This window comes from Mobula birostris, chromosome 14 (genome assembly GCF_030028105.1).
Source record: "Mobula birostris isolate sMobBir1 chromosome 14, sMobBir1.hap1, whole genome shotgun sequence".
Classification (NCBI taxonomy): Eukaryota; Metazoa; Chordata; class Chondrichthyes; order Myliobatiformes; family Myliobatidae; genus Mobula; species Mobula birostris.
Window position 1 is genome coordinate 39,003,693 of NC_092383.1, and position 20,856 is coordinate 39,024,548.

A 20,856-nucleotide genomic window follows, 5' to 3' on the forward strand; every position below is an offset into this window, starting at 1 on the left:
ACACTAACTTGGGTATTCAACCAATGTGTAAAAGAAAGCAAACTGTGCAAGTACAGAAAGATAGAAATAATAATGATAAATAAGTAAGCAATAAATATTGAGAACATGAGATGAAGAGTCCTTGAAAATGAATCCATAAGTTGTGGGAACATTTCAATGATGGGGCAAATGAAGTTATCCCCTTTGGTTCAAGAGCCTGATGGTTGAGGGGTAATAACTGTTCCAGAACCTGGTGTTGTGAGTCCTGAGGCCTAATGGTAACAGCAAGAAGAGTGCAAGACCCAGTGTCCTGTGGGGGCGCGGTTTATTATGATTGCTGAAAGTTGTTTCCATCGTGATTGGTTAGTTTAGAAACTGTAGCTGCTTTTCCTGTTGGTTAGCTGCTTGGTGTCCAGTTTCAAATATCCTGGGTATATAGAGACCACATGCTGGAGATTCTTTCTCTCTTCCTTTGCTTAAGGAAACTGGTGCACATGACCATTTGGAAGGTATGCTCTGCGTGCACTTTTAACGAAGTACGCTTGTTGAATGTATGCACGTTTGTTAAATATTCAGCTTTGTAGTGTCTGTAACTTGGAAACATGAATGTTTGGTTAAATTTTACTAATAAACTCTTCTCAGGCTTCCAGCCAGGTACAGGTATTGATTATAACTTACGTTTCTGTGACAAACATTGCCACTTCATCAGGAATGATGCCCGGGCATGTCTAGTCTAGTGGTATGTATTCCCCTGTAGTCTGTCTCTCCTGATTAGTTAGTCCTCATCCAATCAGGTTTATGCTCTTCCACCTTGTTTACAATCCATGAGGACATACTACAGGGTTATAAATACACTGATTCTACATTACACCTAGGCGGTGGGAATCCCTGATGATGGCTGCTGCTCTCATGTGACAATGCTTTGTGTAGATGTACTCAATGGTGTGGTGGGCTTTACCTGTGAAAGACTGGGCCTTATCCACTACTTTTTGTAGGATTTTCCATTCAAGGGCATTGGTGTTTCCCTACCAGGCTGTGATGCAGCCAGTCAATATACTCTCCACCACATATCTATAGAAGTTTATATGTCTCATAGTTTCATATGTCATGCCAAATCTTTGCAAACTCCTAAGGAAGAAGAGGTGCTGACGTGCTTTCATCATAATTCCACTAACATGCTGGGCCCAGGACAGGTCTTTCAAAATGATAACACTTTTTTCTTTCTTTTTCAATCTTTTTATTAGTTTCATAAAAATAAACATAACATGGTAGTAGTACAAAGTTATTGGGAATACATTGTTATAATTAGCATAAGTGATTATAGAGCTAGATAACACTTAAATAATAAAATTCCCAATCGTATAGGATACAAATGAATAATATAAAACAAAGAAAAATATCTAAAAAAAACATGAAAAAGGAAAAAAAATAACCCCCCCCCAAAAAAAACTAATCTAAACAGAATTAGTCAACTAAACTGAAAAAAAAATACATGGGCTGTTTTGTAACATCGTAAAAGAAAGGAGAAAAAAGAAAACCTTAGTGTCGACGACTCCGTTCCTCTCAACCAGTATTACAAAGAAGTAAAATAAGTTTGGAAATGGTCAAATTACATCATATGAAAATGTTGAATAAATGGCCTCCAAGTCTTTTCAAATTTAATAGAAGGTCATAAACAACACTTCTAATTTTTTCCAAATTTAAACAGCATAGTCTGAGAAAACCAATGAAATGTGGTAGGAGGATTAATTTCTTTCCAATTCAGCAAAATGGATCTTCTAGCCATTAAAGTAAGAAATGCAATCATCCGACAAGCTGAAGAGGCAAAATGATAACACTGAGGAAATTGAAGTTGCTGACCCTCTCCAGCTCTCATCTTCTAATGAGGACTGGCAACTGGCTCATGTACCTTTGGCTTCCTACTTCTGAAGCGAATAATCAGCACCTTGGCCTTGCTGACATTGAATAAGAGGTTGCTGCTGTGGCACCACTCAGCCAGATTTTCAATGTCCCTTCTATGTGCTGATTCATCACCACGTTTAATTATGCAACTCCAAGATCAATCTAAACCTTCACTCCATTTCTTTTTACTTCATCTGACTACCTAAGGGTCTCTTAAATGTCTCTAATGTATCTGCCTCTACCACCATCCCTGGCAATGTGTTCCTTGCACTCACCACTCTCTGCGTAATAAACCTACCTCTGACATCGCTCCTATACTTTTCTTCAATCACCTTAAAATTATGCTCTCCTGTATTAGCTATTTCTTCTTTGGAAAAAAGGCACTGATTGTTTACTCTGTCAACGCCTCTTATCATCTTATATTTATCATTTATACTTATCATTTTACAGATCACTTCTCATACTTCTTAACTCTAAAGAGAAAAGTCCTAGTTCACTCAACCTTTTCCTGTTAACATGCTCTTTAATATAGGGAGCACCCTCAATGAAGCTTCCATTTCCTTCCTATAATGAGGCAACCAGAACTGAAAGTAATACTCCAACTGTGGTCTAACTAGAGTGTAATAGAGCGGCACCATTACCTTACAGCTCATGAATTCAATCCCCTAGCTAATGAAGGCCAATCCACAGTACGATTTCATAATTAACCTATCTGTTGTTTTGTAACTTCAAAACATTAAAATAATACAAAGGAAGACACGAGTGTCAAAATATGAATCTATCTTAGTGCTTAATTTAAGTGAGGCATGGATTTATCATGTGTTAGTGTGATGACATTATGCAATTCATTACAGGTTATATATACACATAACCTGTAATGAATGATTTAAACAAATGAGAATGCATAATCAACCAATATATAACCAAGATTACTCAAATATTACTGATATATTAAATACAAACTGCATCTCAACTACATACACAACATACTATACAGTACTATACAGACATCCACAGCATAATAAATTTTAAATTGTCCTCTTCAGGGCTGAAGATTTAATTACTGTGGAGGCTTTCTTACTCTTGTGGGATAACATCTTTCCTGACAAGGTGTGACTATGAAACAATCCCAGGTTCTGGGCCTCGTCTGTGGTACTTGTACGAATTGACTCTTACACTGCAGGAAGTGGTTCTCACTGCTGTAGACCCTTCCTTCTATTTTTCAACTTCTTGTCTTTCTTTTTCTTCTTTCTAGGATGTGCATCTTGATCTTGGGAAGGTCCATTTAGTTCACTGAAGTATTCTCTTATTAATTCTTCTATTGCTCTCTTTATGATCTGATCTCTCCTCTTGGTTTCCTCATGCACAACATCATTTGACAAATTGTCTGTTTTCTTATCTCCACTGACTCCTTCCTTTTTAGCCTTCCATTCGTCGAGCTAGGCTTTGGTCTTTGCATCTACTTTTGCAAGCAGCTTTTGTCTCCCACTTGAAGTTCATGCAATAACCTTAATGCACGCAGAGTAGATTCTGGTTCTTTTTACTTACAAAACCTAAATGTTTGCAACTTTCCTGAAGTTCCTTGAACTCTCTTTCATCTTAAAAGCAAGTCACATTGCGCAAGTAACTGTCTGATTAACATATCAAAAGCCGTCCTCAGATATGTGGCCTTCAAAAACTGTTGTTGTCAGACCACTGCGTTCATCACTTTCATGGTTCCTCTGAGCATCATGGTCCTCCCTTGGTCCAATATGTTTTCCAACCAAAGGCATAGAGTTTGGCACCCATACTGTTTGTCCTCTTTTGGGCAATGGTTCATGGTGTTTGGCATGGAGGCAGTTGTGGCATCATCCAATACCTTTCTTAATTTGCTTTCAGTTGGTTTCATTGCAGGGTATGTGGCATGCAAATTGCGGATGGATCTCCAATTAAGTTGTAGTTGTCTCAGCCAATCAACGAAGAGAGACACATACAAAGTACTGGTTCTCCTGTTTTTACCACATACAAGCTCAATATAGCTTTTTGGTTGTTCTATTTCACTGTTATCTTTTCCCCAGTATAAGTTCTTAGTTAGATATCTGCAGGCTTCAGTTTAGCATCTTTGAAATGCTGTTCAAACTCATTTTGTGGAATGACTGAAACAGCTGAACCAGTGTCCAATTCCACTTTAATTAGTTTGCCATTCACATCTGGTTTAAACCACATTGCAAATCTCAAGGCTATACAGTCCTGTGTCACTCCCATTATTATCAGATTTTTCATCAACAGCATGCAAATTAGTGTTTTTTTGAAACTGCAACTTGACTCTTTAGCTTTTCCTCTTTTCTGTGCTGTCCATTTATTTTTGTCTGCTTGACATATGTGTCCTACTTTGTTGAATTTTCTACAAATTTGCATATAAATCTGGATAGAACTGGTGTATGTGAGCCCATGGCACTATGGTAACACAATTTGTTTGGCCCTCCATCTAGACATTGCAACTTTATTCACACTCATTTTCCTTCCTGACTGTAACTCAGTTGTGTCTGTCTGTTATCTTCATTGATCAGCAATTTCAATTGCTCTTTTAAATGTAAGTTGTGCTTCAGTTGGGAGCCATTTTTGAATGCTTTCTTGTAAGATTCCACAAACTAAATGATCTCTCACTGCATCATTAAGCCCATCATTGAATTGACAATACTCAAAGTATTCAATTCAACTACATATGCTGAAATGGACTCCCCTTCCTTTTTATTCTGTTTCTGCAATGAACAACAGCTTTGGTTCTAAATGTTCCTGCATTATTTTCAAAATAACAGCAAAGCTCATTTCTGATGGTTTGGTTGGAGCAAGTTAAACTTCAAAGCAAACTGTATCCCTTTAAACCCAATGCACTCAGCACAATTGGTACTCATTTCTCACTGACTATTTCACTTGCTTCAAAATACTGTTCAATTTGGTCAGTATACATGAACCAGTTAACAACTGTGTAATCAAACACATTGATCTTTCCAATGTAGTCAGACATTTCTGCTTTTTTAAATTATTATCACCCAGTACTCACTCATTATGAATCCATGAATACTTCCACTTTCTGACTTTCTTAAAAAACCCGATTGTGTCTTACCTTTTTAGAACTCAACTATCTCTGCACCTGCTGTGCTGTTTTTTTGCTTGCCATTCCTCACTGTGCTTCAACAGGATGGTAGCTATCTAGGTTTGTTTTAAAAATAACTCATTGCCACTGTTATGTTTTGTAACTTCAAAACATTAAACTCATTCAAAGGAAGACACGGCAGTCTGAAATGTAAGTCTAACTTTGTGATTACTTTAAGCGAGTCTCACACTTATCACATGGTAGCGTGATGACGTTTGCAATTCACATATTTATACATATAACCCATAACAAATTATTTAAATGAATAAGAATGCTTAATCAACTACTATATATACAAGATTATTCAAATATTACTGAAATATTAAATACACAACACGATCAATTTGTATAGTAAGTTTGAGGTATCTATGGACATGGACCCCAAGATTCCTCTGATCCTCCACATTGCCAAGAATCCTTCCATTAACCCTGCACTCTGCTTTCAAGTTTGACCTTTTTAACGTGTATCACTTCACACTTTTCTGGATTGAACTCCATCTGCCACTTATCTACCTGGCTCTGCATCCTATCAATGTCCCAATGTAACCTACAACAATCTTCTACACTATCCACATCATGTCATTTATCAACTTACTAACTTGTCCTTCCACTTTCTCACCTAAGTAATTTATAAAAATCACAAACAGCAGGGATCCTAGAACAGACCACAGACACTGTCTCTGCAGAACACCATTGATCACTGACCACCTACTTCCACTTTCACCTTCTTGTTGGCAAGCTAATTCTGAATCCACGCAGCCAAGTTTCCCTAGATCCGTTGCCTCATGACTTTCTGTATGAGCCTATGATATGGGTGGCATGGTAACCTAGCAGTTAGTGCAATTGTTTTACAGTGCCACAATCACCAATTGGGGTGTGATTCCTGCCACTCAGTAACTTTGTACATTCTCCACATGACTGCTTGGGTTTCCTCCGGGTGCTCCCACTTCCTTCCACATTCTAAAGACCAATGATTAGGGTTAGAGTTAGTAAGTTACAGGCATGCTATGTTGGTGCTAGAAGTGTGATGACACCTGCAAGTCCTTGCTAATTTTATTTGCTGTAATGACACATTTCACTATATGTTTTGATGTAATGTGACAAATAAAGTTAATCTTTAAATGAGGAACCTTGTTAAATATCTTACTAAAATCCATACACACAACATCTACTGCTCTATTTGTTTTGTTACTTCCTCGAAAAATTCAATCAGGCTCATGAAGCATGACCTATCCCTCATAAAGCTGGTTGTTGATTAACCCTAATCAGCCCTGCTCCAAATGCTTGTAAATCCTGTAACTAAGAATCCTCTCAAAGAGTTTGCCAACCAAGAATCCTGCAAAGAATTTGTGATGATTTTCTAAGCAGCCACACATAACTTGAAATCTCACCTGCCTAGAGTACAGATAAATTGAAACTGTTTGTAGTTTAACATTTGAAGAATTGAATTATCAAGACCCACTCATTCTGTTTTCAAAGTGTAGCCTAATTTAATCATGGCTTGACTTGATTCTCAAGGTTGTGAACTGAAATCCCCCTACAGACATGAGAACAGGATTGACACACCTGCTGAAGGATGCACCTGCGAAGCTTCGGGTCTCAATGCAGATGTCTAGCTGGGGCAGATTTCCATTTCATATGATGAAGATACTGCTCTCCTCAGGTGGATTTTTTTTACCTGCATCTCCTCTGTTTCCTAAACATCCATGCTCACCTCATCTTTCCGCTGCCTTAACAGCGATAGCTCCTTTTGTTCTTACCCACCACCCCATGAGCCTCCGCATCCAACTCAACATCCTTCAGAACTTCTGCCATCTCTAAAGGAATCCTATCACAAAAAAATCTTTACCTCCCACCTCGACTTCCATAGGGATAGCTGCCTCCGTGATTCACTCGTCCATTTGTCCCTCCCAGCGCTTAAGTGCCCTGCCCATTCATCTCCTCCCTCACCTCCAATCAGGTTCCAAAACAGTCCTTCTAGGTAAGGCAACACTTTGCATGCAAACCCTGCTGAGGTCATCTACTGAGTCTGGTGCTCCCCATGTGGCCTCCTCTACATTGGTGAGACTGTTTTGTCGAGCACCATCTGGCAAAAGCAGAACTTCCCAATGGGCCAAACATTTTAATTCCGATTCCCAATCCCATTTCAACATGTTGGTCTATGGTCTCCCCTTGCGCCAAGATGAGGCCATTCTCAGTGTGGAGGAGCAACACCTTATATTTTGTCTGGGTAGACTCCAACCCGATGGCATGAATATCAATTTCTCCTTCTGGTAATTTTTCCCTTCCTCTAGCCTCTTCTTCTATTCCTCACTCTGGCCTCTTACCTCTTCTCACTTGCTTATCATTTACCTCTTGGTCCGTCCTCCATCCCTTTCTCCTGTGGTCCACTCTCCTCTGCTATTAGATTCTTTCTTCTGCAGCCCTTCACCTCTCCAAACCACCTGGCTTCAGCTATCATCTTCTAGCCATCTTCTTCCCCCCTCCCCAACCTTTTCAGTCATGAAGAAGGATCTCAGCCCAAAGCGTCGACTCCTTATTCATTTCCAAAGATGCTGTTTGACCTACTGAGTTCCTCCAGCATTTTGTGAGTGTTGCTTTGGATTTCCAGCATCTGCAGTTTTTCTCTTGTGTATATTTTTCGATTTTGCTTTCTGTGGGATCTTTCTGTGTATATTGATCAGCTAATATTCAAAGTTACAGCAACACACATCAAAGTTGCTGGTGAACGCAGCAGGCCAGGCAGCATCTCTAGGAAGAGGTGCAGTCAACGTTTCAGGCCGAGACCCTTCGTCAGGACTAATTGAAGGAAGAGTGAGTAAGGGATTTGAAAGTTGGAGTAGGAGGGGGAGATCCAAAATGATAGGAGAAGACAGGAGAGGGAGGGATAGAGCCAAGAGCTGGACAGGTGATTGGCAAAAAGGATACGAGAGGATCATGGGACAGGAGGTCCGGGAAGAAAGACAAGGGGGGGGACCCAGAGGATGGGCAAGAGGTATATTCAGAGGGACGGAGGGAGAAAAAGGAGAGTGAGAGAAAGAATGTGTGCATAAAAATAAGTAACAGATGGGGTACGAGGGGGAGGTGGGGCCTAGTGGAAGTTAGAGAAGTCGATGTTCATGCCATCAGGTTGGAGGCTACCCAGACGGAATATAAGGTGTTGTTCCTCCAACCTGAGTGTGGCTTCATCTTTACAGTAGAGGAGGCCGTGGATAGACATGTCAGAATGGGAATGGGATGTGGAATTAAAATGTGTGGCCACTGGGAGATCTTGCTTTCTCTGGCGAACAGAGCGTAGATGTTCAGCAAAGCGGTCTCCCAGTCTGCGTCGGGTCTCGCCAATATATAAAAGGCCACATCGGGAGCACCGGACGCAGTATATCACCCCAGTCGACTCACAGGTGAAGTGTTGCCTCACCTGGAAGGACTGTTTGGGGCCCTGAATGGTGGTAAGGGAGGAAGTGTAAGGGCATGTGTAGCACTTGTTCCGCTTACACGGATAAGTGCCAGGAGGGAGATCAGTGGGGAGGGATGGGGGGGACGAATGGACAAGGGAGTCGTGTAGGGAGCAATCCCTGTGGAAAGCAGGGGGGGGGGGAGGGAAAGATGTGCTTAGTGGTGGGATCCCGTTGGAGGTGGCGGAAGTTACGGAGAATAATATGTTGGACCCGGAGGCTGGTGGGGTGGTAGGTGAGGACCAGGGGACCCCTATTCCTAGTGGGGTGGCGGGAGGATGGGGTGAGAGCAGATGTACGTGAAATGGGGGAGATGCGTTTGAGAGCAGAGTTGATGGTGGAGGAAGGGAAGCCCCTTTCTTTAAAAAAGGAGGATATCTCCCTCGTCCTGGAATGAAAAGCCTCATCCTGAGAGCAGATGAGACGGAGACGGAGGAATTGCAAGAAGGGGTTTTTGCAAGAGACAGGGTGAGAAGAGGAATAGTCCAGATAGCTGTGATATTCAAAGTTTCTGGTTTTAATAGTGCGTGAGAAGACTTGCTGAGGTACCGAGGGGAGCGACATGAGGGAACCTGGTTATTGAATTTGGCGCTGGCGGATGGCGGTCCGCCCCCAGCGCGGCGCCCAATGACCGGAAGTGTCGCCTAGTTGAGAGCGCGGGTCGGCGGCCTGGCCGCCTCGCCTCGCCCCCTTCACTGCTCTCTCATCCTGTGTGTGTGTATGTGGAGGGCCCAAACTGAGCGACACCGTGACAACGCACCCGTGCTAATGAGGGTCATTTACCTGCCGTCACCGTACGAGGCGGGCACCCGCGGCAGTGACCGTTATTTGGCGGCCCCGCGCGTGCCCGCTGCCTGGTAACGGAACGGGCCCGCGGGCGGGCGCCTCAGGATGAATGGCTTTTCGCTCGGCGAGCTCTGCTGGCTTTTCTGCTGCCCGCCTTGCCCGAGTCGGATCGCGGCCAAGCTCGCCTTCCTGCCGCCCGAGCCCACCTACACGGTGCTGGTGGACGAGGCGAGCAGCACCTTGCACCTGTCGGAGCGGGCCGACTGGCAGTACACGCAACGGGAGCTCGACTCCCTCGAGGTGTTCTTCACCCGCACCAGCCGCGGCACCCGCATCGGGTGTATGTTCGTCCGCTGTGCCCCCAACTCCCGCTACACACTGCTCTTCTCACACGGCAACGCCGTGGACCTGGGTCAGATGTGCAGCTTCTATATCGGCCTCGGCTCCCGCATCAACTGCAATATCTTCTCCTACGACTATTCGGGTTATGGAGCCAGCAACGGGAAACCGTCCGAGAAAAACCTTTACGCTGACATTGACGCAGCGTGGACGGCGTTGAGGACAAGGTCAGAGCGTGGTGCAAATGTGTTTTGAGGGGGCACTCAGTGGAGCTGATGCTGGGGGGCATAGGGGCAGGGTGAAGGGAAATCTGGCCGGGCACGGGGTCACGTGAGTGGGAGGAGCGGTGCGGCCGAACTCGGGGAAAGTCTTGCGGAAGTTGTGCACATTACAGATACTTGGCTGCTGCAAGGGCAAGCATGAGGTTTAGAGGGAGGGGAAACAGGATGGAGAGCGGCATTGCTAATCAGTTATAGTACTTCAGCTGCAGAAAGGGGGACGTCGTAAAGGGATTGCCAACTGAACCAGTGTAATTCAGAAACAAGAAGGGAGCAATCACTATTCTATATTGCCTCTCCTTTCTCCCCCCTCCCCCACTCTGGTAGCAACAAGGAGGCTGAGGAGGAGTTTGGGAGAGGTGCAAAAATAATAGGGTTGTTGTCATGGGTGACTAACACTTCCCTGATATTGATAGGCAATATTGATATTGCAAGAGGTTTAAGGTGGGGCAGAGCATGTTATTGGGAAGGATTCCCAGTATGTGGACAGGCTGAGTAGAGGAGAGGCTGTATTGTATCTAGTACTAGGTAATGAACCTGGTTAGGTGATGGATTTCTCCGCGGGCAAGCATTTCGGAAAAAGTGACAACTCCCTGACCTTCAGCATAGTTTGAACAAGAATAGAAGCAGATGGTATTGAAAGTATATAATTGGAGAGCACTTTTGGTTCTCCATTGTATCCAATGATGACTGGAGATTTGTGCAGGAGAATTTTTAAAGTGGAAAAGTCATTGCAGTCGGGCAGTTCCATTCATGACCTTGTACATCCAGGCCCGGTAGTATGAGTAGTCGTCACAAACTGGCATCTTCCTTGGTTGTAGTGGGTGACTGATGCCCTGTCTATTTCTTGTCATGCCCTTCGCTCTCTATGTGGTGTTGCAGAACTATCTTAATAGCCATTGGATCTCATAGTTCTTGGTCTCATAGGTCCAGTTTGCCGGAGCTGACTTCGCGTGCTGGGACAAGCACACCCCTACTTTGAGGAAGTGGAGAGATGGGTTAGTAAGTTTCCAGGTGACAGAAAAGTTGATGTGGTAAGTGAGGAAGGTTGTCATAGATTACAACAGGACAGACGGATACAGAGCTGGGCTGAGAAGTCGCAGATGGGGAGGACTAAATATACTATTACACAGAAACTTGGAGGTGTAAATTAGGAACAGATGTTCTCGGAGAAATGTACAACAGAAAAGTGGAGGTTGTGTAGTGAGCACTTGCATGGGGTTTTGGGATGGTTTATCCTGTTGGCAGGGAAAGATTGGTAGGATAAAAATACATGGTTGACGAGACGTGGAATATTTATCAAGAGGCAGAAAATAAAGGTCGGGAAGAAAGGATTAGATGGGAGCTCTTGAGAGCTATAAGATAGCCAGCAAAGCGCTTAAGAAGACATTTAGGAGAGCTAGAAGGGGGTATGAGAAGGCCATAGTGTGTAGGAGTAAATAAACTCCAAGACATTAAACAAGAACAGGAAGATGATGAGCGATCAGGGATAAAAGAGGAAACGCGCCTGGAGTCAGAGGAGGTAGGGGAGGTCCTTAATATGTACTTAGTGGTATTCACCAGTGAGAGGGACCTTGACAGATGTGAGGTCAGTGTAGAACAGACTAATGCGCTAGAATGTGTTGAGGTTAAGAAAGAGGAACTGTTGGAATTTCTGAAAAACATTAGAATAGCTAAATTTCTGGGGCTGGACAAGATATTCCCCAGGTTACTCTGGGAAATGAGGGAAGAAATTGGTGCACTGTTCATAATCTTTAGGTATTCACTGTCTTCAGGAATAGTACCAGATAATTAGAAGATGGCAAATATTAGTCCTTTGTTCAAGAAAGGTACTGCAGATATATAGGTACATATAGGTACCAATGACATAGGTAGGAAAAGGGAAGAGGTCCTGAAAGAATATAGGGAGCTAGGAAGGGAGTTGAGAAAAAGGACCGCAAAGGTAGTAATCTCGGGATTACTGCCTGTGCCACGCGACGGTGAGAGTAGGAATGCAATGAGGTGGAGGATAAATGCGTGGCTGAGGAATTGGAGCAGGGGGCAGGGATTCAAGTTTTTGGATCATTGGGACCTCTTTTGGCGCAGGCGTGACCTGTACAAAAAGGACGGGTTACACTTGAATCCTAAGGGGACCAATATCCTGGCAGGGAGATTAGCGAGGGCTACTGAAGTGACTTTAAACTAGAATGGTTGGGGGGTGGGAATCAAATTAAAGAGGCTAGGCGAGAGGAGGTTAGTTCACAACAGGGGGATGGGAACCAGTGCAGAGAGACAGAGGGGTGTAAAATGAGGGTAGAAGCAAAAAGTAGTAAGGTGAAAAGTAAAAGTGGCAGGCCGACAAATCCAGGACAAGCATCAAAAAGGGCCACTTTTCAACATAGTTATATAAGGGCTAAGAGAGTTGTAAAAGCGCGCCTGAAGGCTTTGTGTGTCAATGCAGGGAGCATTCGTAACAAGGTGGATGAATTAAAAGTGCAGATTGTTATTAATGAATATGATATAGTTGGGATCATAGAGACATGGCTCCAGGGTGACCAAGGATGGGAGCTCAACATTCAGGGATATTCAATATTCAGGAGGGATAGCCATGAAAGAAAAGGAGGTGGGGTGGCGTTGCTGGTTAGAGAGGAGATTAACGCAATAGAAAGGAAGGAGATAAGCCAGGAGGATGTGGAATCGATATGGGTAGAGCTGCGTAACACTAAGGGGCAGAAAACGCTGGTGGGAGTTGTGTACAGGCCACCTAACAGTAGTAGTGAGGTTGGGGATGATATTAAACAGGAAATTAGAAATGTGTGCAATAAAGAAACAGCAGTTATAATGGGTGACTTCAATCTACATGTAGGTTGGGTGAACCAAATTGGTAAAGGTGCTGAGGAAGATGATTTCTTGGAATGTATGCGGGATGGTTTTTTGAACCAACATGTTGAGGATCCAACTAGAGAGCAGGCTATTCTAGACTGGGTTTTGCGCAATGAGGAAGGGTTAATTAGCAATCTTGTCGTGAGAGGCCCCTTGGGTAAGAGTGACCATAATATGGTGGAATTCTTCATTAAGATGGAGAGTGACATAGTTAATTCAGAAACAAAGTTTCTGAACTTAAAGAAGGGTAACTTTGAAGGTATGAGACGTGAATTAGCTAAGATAGACTGGCAAATGACACTTAAAGGGTTGACGGTGGATATGCAATGGCAAGCATTTAAAGATCGCATGGATGAACTACAACAATTGTTCATCCCAGTTTGACAAAAGAATAAATCAAGGAAGGTAGTGCACCTGTGGCTGACAAGGGAAATTAGGGATAGTATCAATTCCAAAGAAGAAGCATACAAATTAGCCAGAAAAAGTGGCTCACCTGAGGACTGTGAGAAATTCAGAGTTCAGCAGAGGAGGACAAAGGGCTTAATTAGGAAGGTAAAAAAAGATTATGAGAGAAAACTGGCAGGGAACATAAAAACTGACTGTAAAAGCTTTTATAGATATGTGAAAAGAAAAAGATTGGTTAAGACAAATGTAGGTCCCCTACAGACAGAAACAGGTGAATTGATTATGGGGAGCAAGAACATGGCAGACCCATTGAATAATTACTTTGGTTCTGTCTTCACTAAGGAGGACATAAATAATCTTCCGGGAATAGTAGGGGACAGAGGGTCCAGTGAGATGGAGGAACTGAGGGGAAATACATGTTAGTAGGGAAGTGGTGTTAGGTAAATTGAAGGGATTAAAGGTAGATAAATCCCCAGGGCCAGATGGTCTGCATCCCAGAGTGCTTAAGGAAGTAGCCCAAGAAATAGTGGATGCATTAGTGATAATTTTTCAAAACTCTTTAGATTCTGGACTAGTTCCTGAGGATTGGAGGGTGGCTAATGTAACCCCACTTTTTAAAAAAGGAGGGAGAGAGAAACCAGGGAACTATAGACTGGTTAGCCTAACATCGGTGGTGGGGAAACTGCTGGAGTCAGTTATCAAAGATGCGATAACAGCACATTTGGAAAGCGGTGAAATCATCGGACAAAGTCAGCATGGATTTGTGAAAGGAAAATCATGTCTGACGAATCTCATAGAATTTTTTGAGGATGTAACTAGTAGAGTGGATAGGGGAGAACCAGTGGATGTGGTATAATTGGATTTTCAAAAGGCTTTTGACAAGGTCCCACACAGGAGATTAGTGTGCAAACTTAAAGCACATGGTATTGGGGGTAAGGTACTGATGTGGATAGAGAATTGGTTGGCAGACAGGAAGCAAAGAGTGGGAATAAACGGGACCTTTTCAGAATGGCAGGCAGTGACTAGTGGGGTACCGCAAGGCTCAGTGCTGGGACCCCAGTTGTTTACAATATATATTAATGACTTGGATGAGGGAATTAAATGCAGCATCTCCAAGTTTGCGGATGACACGAAGCTGGGTGGCAGTGTTAGCTGTGAGGAGGATGCTAAGAGAATGCAGGTTGACTTGGATAGGTTAGGTGAGTGGGCAAATTCATGGCAGATGCAATTTAATGTGGATAAATGTGAAGTTATCCACTTTGGTGGCAAAAACAGGAAAACAGATAGTGACCCCACTATGGAGGACCAGGCCATTGTCTCCCACACCATCACCAACTTTATCCGCTCAGGGGATCTCCCATCCACTGCTACCAACCTTATAGTTCCCACACCCCGCACTTCCCGTTTCTACCTCCTATACAAGATCCACAAACCTGCCTGTCCTGGCCGACCTATTGTCTCAGCTTGCTCCTGCCCCACCGAACTCGTTTCTGCATACCTCGACACGGTTTTATCACCCCTTGTTCAATCCCTTCCGACCTATGTTCGTGACACTTCTCACGCTCTTAAACTTTTCGATGATTTTAAGTTCCCTGGCCCCCACCGCTTTATTTTCACCATGGATGTCCAGTCATTATATACTTCCATCCCCCATCAGGATGGTCTCAAAGCTCTACGCTTCTTTTTGGATTCCAGACCTAATCAGTTCCCCTCTACCACCACTCTGTTCCGTCCAGCGGAATTAGTCCTTACTCTTAATAATTTCTCCTTTGGCTCCTCCCACTTCCTCCAAACTAAAGGTGTAGCTATGGGCACCCGTATGGGTCTTAGCTATGCCTGCCTTTTTGTTGGGTTTGTGGAACAATCTATGTTCTGTGCCTATTCTGGTATCTGTCCCCCACTTTTCCTTCGCTACATCGACGACTGCATTGGCGCTGCTTCCTGCACGCATGCAGAACTCGTTGACTTTATTAACTTTGCCTCCAACTTTCACCCTGCCCTCAAGTTTACCTGGTCCATTTCCGACACCTCCCTCCCCTTTCTAGATCTTTCTGTTTCTGTCTCTGGAGACAACTTATCCACTGATGTCTACTATAAGCCTACTGACTCTCACAGCTATCTGGACTATTCCTCTTCTCACCCTGTCTCTTGCAAAAACGCCATCCCCATCTCGCAATTCCTCCGTCTCCGCCGCATCTGCTCTCAGGATGAGGCTTTTCATTCTAGGACGAGGGAGATGTCTTCCTTTTTTAAAGAAAGGGGCTTCCCTTCCTCCACTATCAACTCTGCTCTTAAACACATCTCCCCCATTTCATGTACATCTGCTCTCACTCCATCCTCCCGCCACCCCACTAGGAATAGGGTTCCCCTGGTCCTCACCTACCACCCCACCAGCCTCCGGGTCCAACATATTATTCTCCGTAACTTCCGCTACCTCCAACGGGATCCCACCACTAAGCACATCTTTCCCTCCCCCCCCCTCTGCATTCCGCAGGGATCGCTCCCTACGCAACTCCCTTGTCCATTCGTCCCCCCCATCCCTCCCCACTGATCTCCCTCCTGGCACTTATCCGTGTAAGCGGAACAAGTGCTACACATGCCCTTACACTTCCTCCCTTACCACCATTCAGGGCCCCAAACAGTCCTTCCAGGTGAGGCAACACTTCACCTGTGAGTCGACTGGGGTGATATACTGCGTCCGGTGCTCCCGATGTGGCCTTTTATATATTGGCGAGACCCGACGCAGACTGGGAGACCGCTTTGCTGAACATCTACGCTCTGTTCGCCAGAGAAAGCAAGATCTCCCAGTGGCCACACATTTTAATTCCACATCCCATTCCCATTCTGACATGTCTATCCACGGCCTCCTCTACTGTAAAGATGAAGCCACACTCAGGTTGGAGGAACAACACCTTATATTCCGTCTGGGTAGCCTCCAACCTGATGGCATGAACATAGACTTCTCTAACTTCTGCTAAGGCCCCACCTCCCCCTCGTACCCCATCTGTTACTTATTTTAATGCACACATTCTTTCTCTCACTCTCCTTTTTCTCCCTCTGTCCCTCTGAATATACCTCTTGCCCATCCTCTGGGTCCCCCCCCCCCTTGTCTTTCTTCCCGGACCTCCTGTCCCATGATCCTCTCGTATCCCCTTTTGCCTATCACCTGTCCAGCTCTTGGCTCTATCCCTCCCCCTCCTGTCTCCTATCATTTTGGATCTCCCCCTCCCCCTCCCACTTTCAAATCCCTTACTCACTCTTCCTTCAGTTAGTCCTGACGAAGGGTCTCGGCCTGAAACGTCGACTGCACCTCTTCCTACAGATGCTGCCTGGCCTGCTGCGTTCACCAGCAACTTTGATGTGTGTTGCTTAAAACAGATTATTATCTGACTGGTGGCCGCTTAGGAAAAGGGGAGGTGCAATGAGACCTGGGTGTCATTATACACCAGTCATTGAAAGTGGGCATGCAGGTACAGCAGGCGGTGAAAAAGGTGAATGGTATGCTGGCACTTATAGCAAGAGGTTTCGAGTACAGGAGCAGGAAGGTACTACTGCAGTTGTACAAGGCCTTGGTGAGGCCACACCTGGAGTATTGTGTGCAGTTTTGGTCTCCTAATCTGAGGAAGGACATCCTTGCCATAGAGGGAGTACAAAGAAGGTTCACCAGATTGATTCCTGGGATGGCAGGACACTCATATAATGAAAGACTGGATGAACTAGGCTTATACTCGTTGGAAGTTAGAAGATTGAGGGGGGGGGATCTGATTGAAACGTATAAAATCCTAAAGGGATTGGACAGGCTAGATGCAGGAAGATTGTTCCCGATGTTGGGGAAGTCTAGAATGAGGGGTCACAGTTTGAGGATAAAGGGGAAGCCTTTTAGGACCGAGATGAGGAAAAACTTCTTCACACAGAGAGTGGTGAATCTGTGGAATTCTCTGCCACAGGAAACAGTTGAGGCCAGTTCATTGGCTATATTTAAGAGGGAGTTAGATATGGATCTTGTGGCTAAAGGGATCAGAGGGTATGGAGGGAAGGCTGGTACAGGGTTCTGAGTTGGATGATCAGCCATGATCATACTGAATGGTGGTACAGGCTCGAAGGGCCGAATGGCCTACTCCACCTATTTTCTATGTTTCTATGCAGATGATCCTGCAAATTATAGATCACTGATAGGCAAGCTATTGAAGCAGATTTGTAGTGTCAGGATTTACGAGCATTTAGAGGTCTGATTAGGGATAGTCAACATGGCTTTGTGAAGGATATATTGTGCTTTATGAGCCTGACTGAGAAAGTGATAAAACATATTAATAAATCAGGATGTGGTGTATGTGGATCTTTAGTAGGGCTTTCAACAAGGTTCCCCATGGTAGGCTCACTCAGAAATTCACAAGGTTTGGGATCCTGGGAAGCTTGGCTGCATAGATTCGAAATTGGCTTGCTCAAAGAAAGCGGGGGGTGGCAGTAGGTGGAGTGTATTCTGCTCGAAGGTCCATGACTGGCGGTGTTCTTCAGGGATCTTCCTGATTTTATTTATTTATATATATATATATATATATATGACTTAGATGAGGAAGTGGAAAGATAGGTTCATAAGTTTGCTGATGACACAAAGGTTGGTGATGTAGTTGTTGTAGATTACAACAGGACAGACTGATGCAGAGCTGGGTTGTGAAGTTGCGGATGGTGTTTGAATCAGAAAAGTGTGACGTGATACACTTTGGAAGGTTGAAAGCAGAATACAGGTTAATGACAGGGTTTTTGGCGATGTGGAGGAACAGAGGGAATTTGGGGTCCAAGTGCATAGTGAGTTGAAGAGCCGAGAGCTAATGTTATACCTCTGAAAATTGGAGCATTGTGTTCAGATTTAGTTACTTCATTATAGGAAAGTTGTGGAAGCTTTCGAGAGAGTGTAGAGGAGATTTACTAGGATGCTGCCTGGATTGGAGAGCATGTCTTATGAGGAAAAGTTGTGCAAGCTAGGACTTTACTTTTTGGAGCGAAGGAGGATGTGAGGTGACTTTATAGAGGTGTGTACGATGATAAGTCCTTGATAGAGTGGATAGCCAATGCTTCTTTTCCCAGCATGGCAATGGCTATTATGAGAGGACATACTTTTAAAGTGATTGGAAGGAAGTATAGAGGGGATGTCAAAGGGAATTTTTTTTTAAGTAGAAGGTGGTGGTGGAGACAGATACGTTAGGGACATTAAAGAGACTCTCAGGCACATAAAGAAAAATGGACGTCTATGTGGTAGGGAAGCATTGGATTGATCTTGGAGTAGATTAACAGGTCACCAAAATATTGTTGGCTGAAGCTCCTGTACCATGCTGTACTGTTCTGTATTCTGTATTCTCTGGTGGGTGGAGGCAGGTGGAACTGGGTGATTATGTTGTGTTCTACCAGGTGAGATGTTTCTGTTTCATAAGGTGGGAGTGCAGCAGAAGCTGACTTTTGTGAGATACAAGCCTATTCAGTCCGATGTAAAGAGTAGTGGAGTTCAGTTACAATGGGTCAGCAAATGTACTTTTGGTGTCCTCTTTTGCTATTCGTTCCTGAGTTGTAGTTATCATTGACAAATATGAGCATTTTTGTCCACCTCTGATCACTCTTGAACTGAGAAGGCAGGGTTTGATCACATCGGTGACTAGAATCACATGGAGGGCAAGCTTGGAAACAGTGAGCAGCAATCTTGCCTGTAACTGCATTAGTTGGTCAGTAATTTGGTTTACACGATCTTGATCTGTTCCTTTTTGAAGGGTAATACCTTGAGATTTTTGTGAATTTCCTCTGAAGTTAGACTTCCTGTACTATTATTTTTTTAATGTGTTCCAGTTTCTCTGGGTGTATCCCAAGGGATTATTTTAGTACCCTATAACACTCTACCTTTGATCTTTTACATTCATGCTTTAAATTGAGTTTTCCATATTCATTGGTGATTTTTTAAAAAAAATTATTGATGAAATCCATGTGTTCCCTCCCTAATTGTCCTCAAAGTTTGGAAGAAGCCACCACTCTGAGATGTATTTCATTGTGCTTCTAGATATTTTCAAGTCAGTACAACGTGTGACTTTTATGGGAAACCCGGTAGCTTTGCTGCTTTCATATGCATATTGCACTTGGTTTTTTAATAGTATCGAATGTGGTGCATCTTTTAGTTGATAGCAATCATTGTTATGGATGAGGAACCAATCAGCTCGGCAAGTTTGCATGAATGATGTCAAGTGACTTCAATACTGGAATTGCATTCATTATGCAAGGAGGAACATATTTTATTGATGCGGATGAAAATGACCAAGAGATGCAGAAATTAATTAAGTACTAATATAATCTATGAAATGCTCCAGGCCTAGACAGTTTCCCATCCGAGAGAGGGAATGAAGAACTGAAGGAAATTTGAATTTTTAAAGAAATTGTTCCAGGAACATTGGCCAAAGGCCAACAATTATCCAGGGCTGGAGTAATCTACATCTCAGTGTCATCATTTAAGAGTCTCTAGATGCGTAATGATCATCTTCCTAAACTGAAGCAGTTCATACAGATTGTTCAAAGCGAGTTTATTGTCAAAGTTCATGTACAGTATGTTACCATATGCAACCCTGAGATTCATTTTCTTGTGGGCATACGCAGTAAATCCAAGAAAAATAATATAATCAATGAAAGACTGCAGCCAACAGGATGGACAAACAATCAGTGTGTAAAAGATGACAAACGGCAAATACAAAAGAAAAATAAGAAATAAAATAAATAAACACAAGAAAATCTGCAGATGCTGGAAATCTAAAGCAACACATACTAAATGCTGGAGGAACTCAACAAGTCAGGCAGCCTCTGTGGAAAGAGTAAACAGTTGACATTTTGGGCCGAGACCTTTCTTTTTCAGGGCTTTATGAAGACACTCATGCACAGTTGTGTCTCCACAAAATCATATAGTCTTCCCCAATCAGAAACTCTGAATGAACCAAGAGATCAGTAAACTGCTAAGGGCTGGATTGATGGTGTTCAGGTCTGGTGACCAAGGAAAATATAAGAGGTCTAGTTACAACCTCTGAAAAGAAATCTCACATGTGAAGTTGCAATGCTGGATGAAACTTGAATCAGAAAAGGATGCTCAACAACTGTGTGTAGAGCTTGAATACTATTACCTCCAACAAAGTAAAACTGAGCAACGGATGTATATGACGAGCAACACACATAAAAGTTGCTGGTGAACGCAGCAGGCCAGGCAGCATCTCTAGGAAGAGGTTCAGTTGACGTTTTGGGCCAAGACCCTTCGTCAGGACTAACTGAAAGAAGAGCTAGTAAGAGATTTGAAAGTGGAATGGGGAAGGGGGAGATCTGAAATGATAGGAGAAGACAGGAGGGGGGAGGGATGGAGCCAAGAGCTGGACAGGTGATTGGCAAAAGGGATATGAGAGGATCATGGGACAGGAGGCCCAGGGAGAAGGAAAAAGGGGAGGGGGGTAAAAAAAAAACCCAGAGGATGGGCAAGGGGTATAGTGAGAGGGACAGAGGGAGAAAAAGGAGAGAGAGAGAAAAAAAATGTGTGTGTGTATATAAAGAAATAATGGATGGGGTACGAGGGGGAGGTGGGGCATTAGCAGAAGTTTGAGAAGTCAGTGTTCATACCATCAGGTTGGAGGCTACCCAGATGGAATATAAGGTGTTGTTCCTCTAACCTGAGTGTAGAGGAGGCTGTGGGTAGACAGAATCA

The 20,856-nt window shown here is 43.7% G+C and overlaps 1 protein-coding gene across 7 annotated transcripts in view; it reads left to right on the forward strand.

The window, feature by feature from the left end:
- Nucleotides 1–9,116: 9,116 nt before the first annotated feature.
- The window catches only part of abhd17c (abhydrolase domain containing 17C, depalmitoylase), an 80,406-nt gene continuing 68,666 nt past the window's right edge, over nucleotides 9,117–20,856 (forward strand). For all 7 annotated transcript variants that reach the window (XR_011889079.1, XM_072278410.1, XM_072278412.1 and 4 more), the window contains exon 1: nucleotides 9,117–9,824. Coding sequence is in view for 6 of the 7 variants with exons in the window: in XM_072278410.1 (XP_072134511.1) it covers nucleotides 9,364–9,824 (461 nt within the window). In the remaining variant the exon portion in view is untranslated. The remainder of the gene's footprint in view (nucleotides 9,825–20,856) is intronic.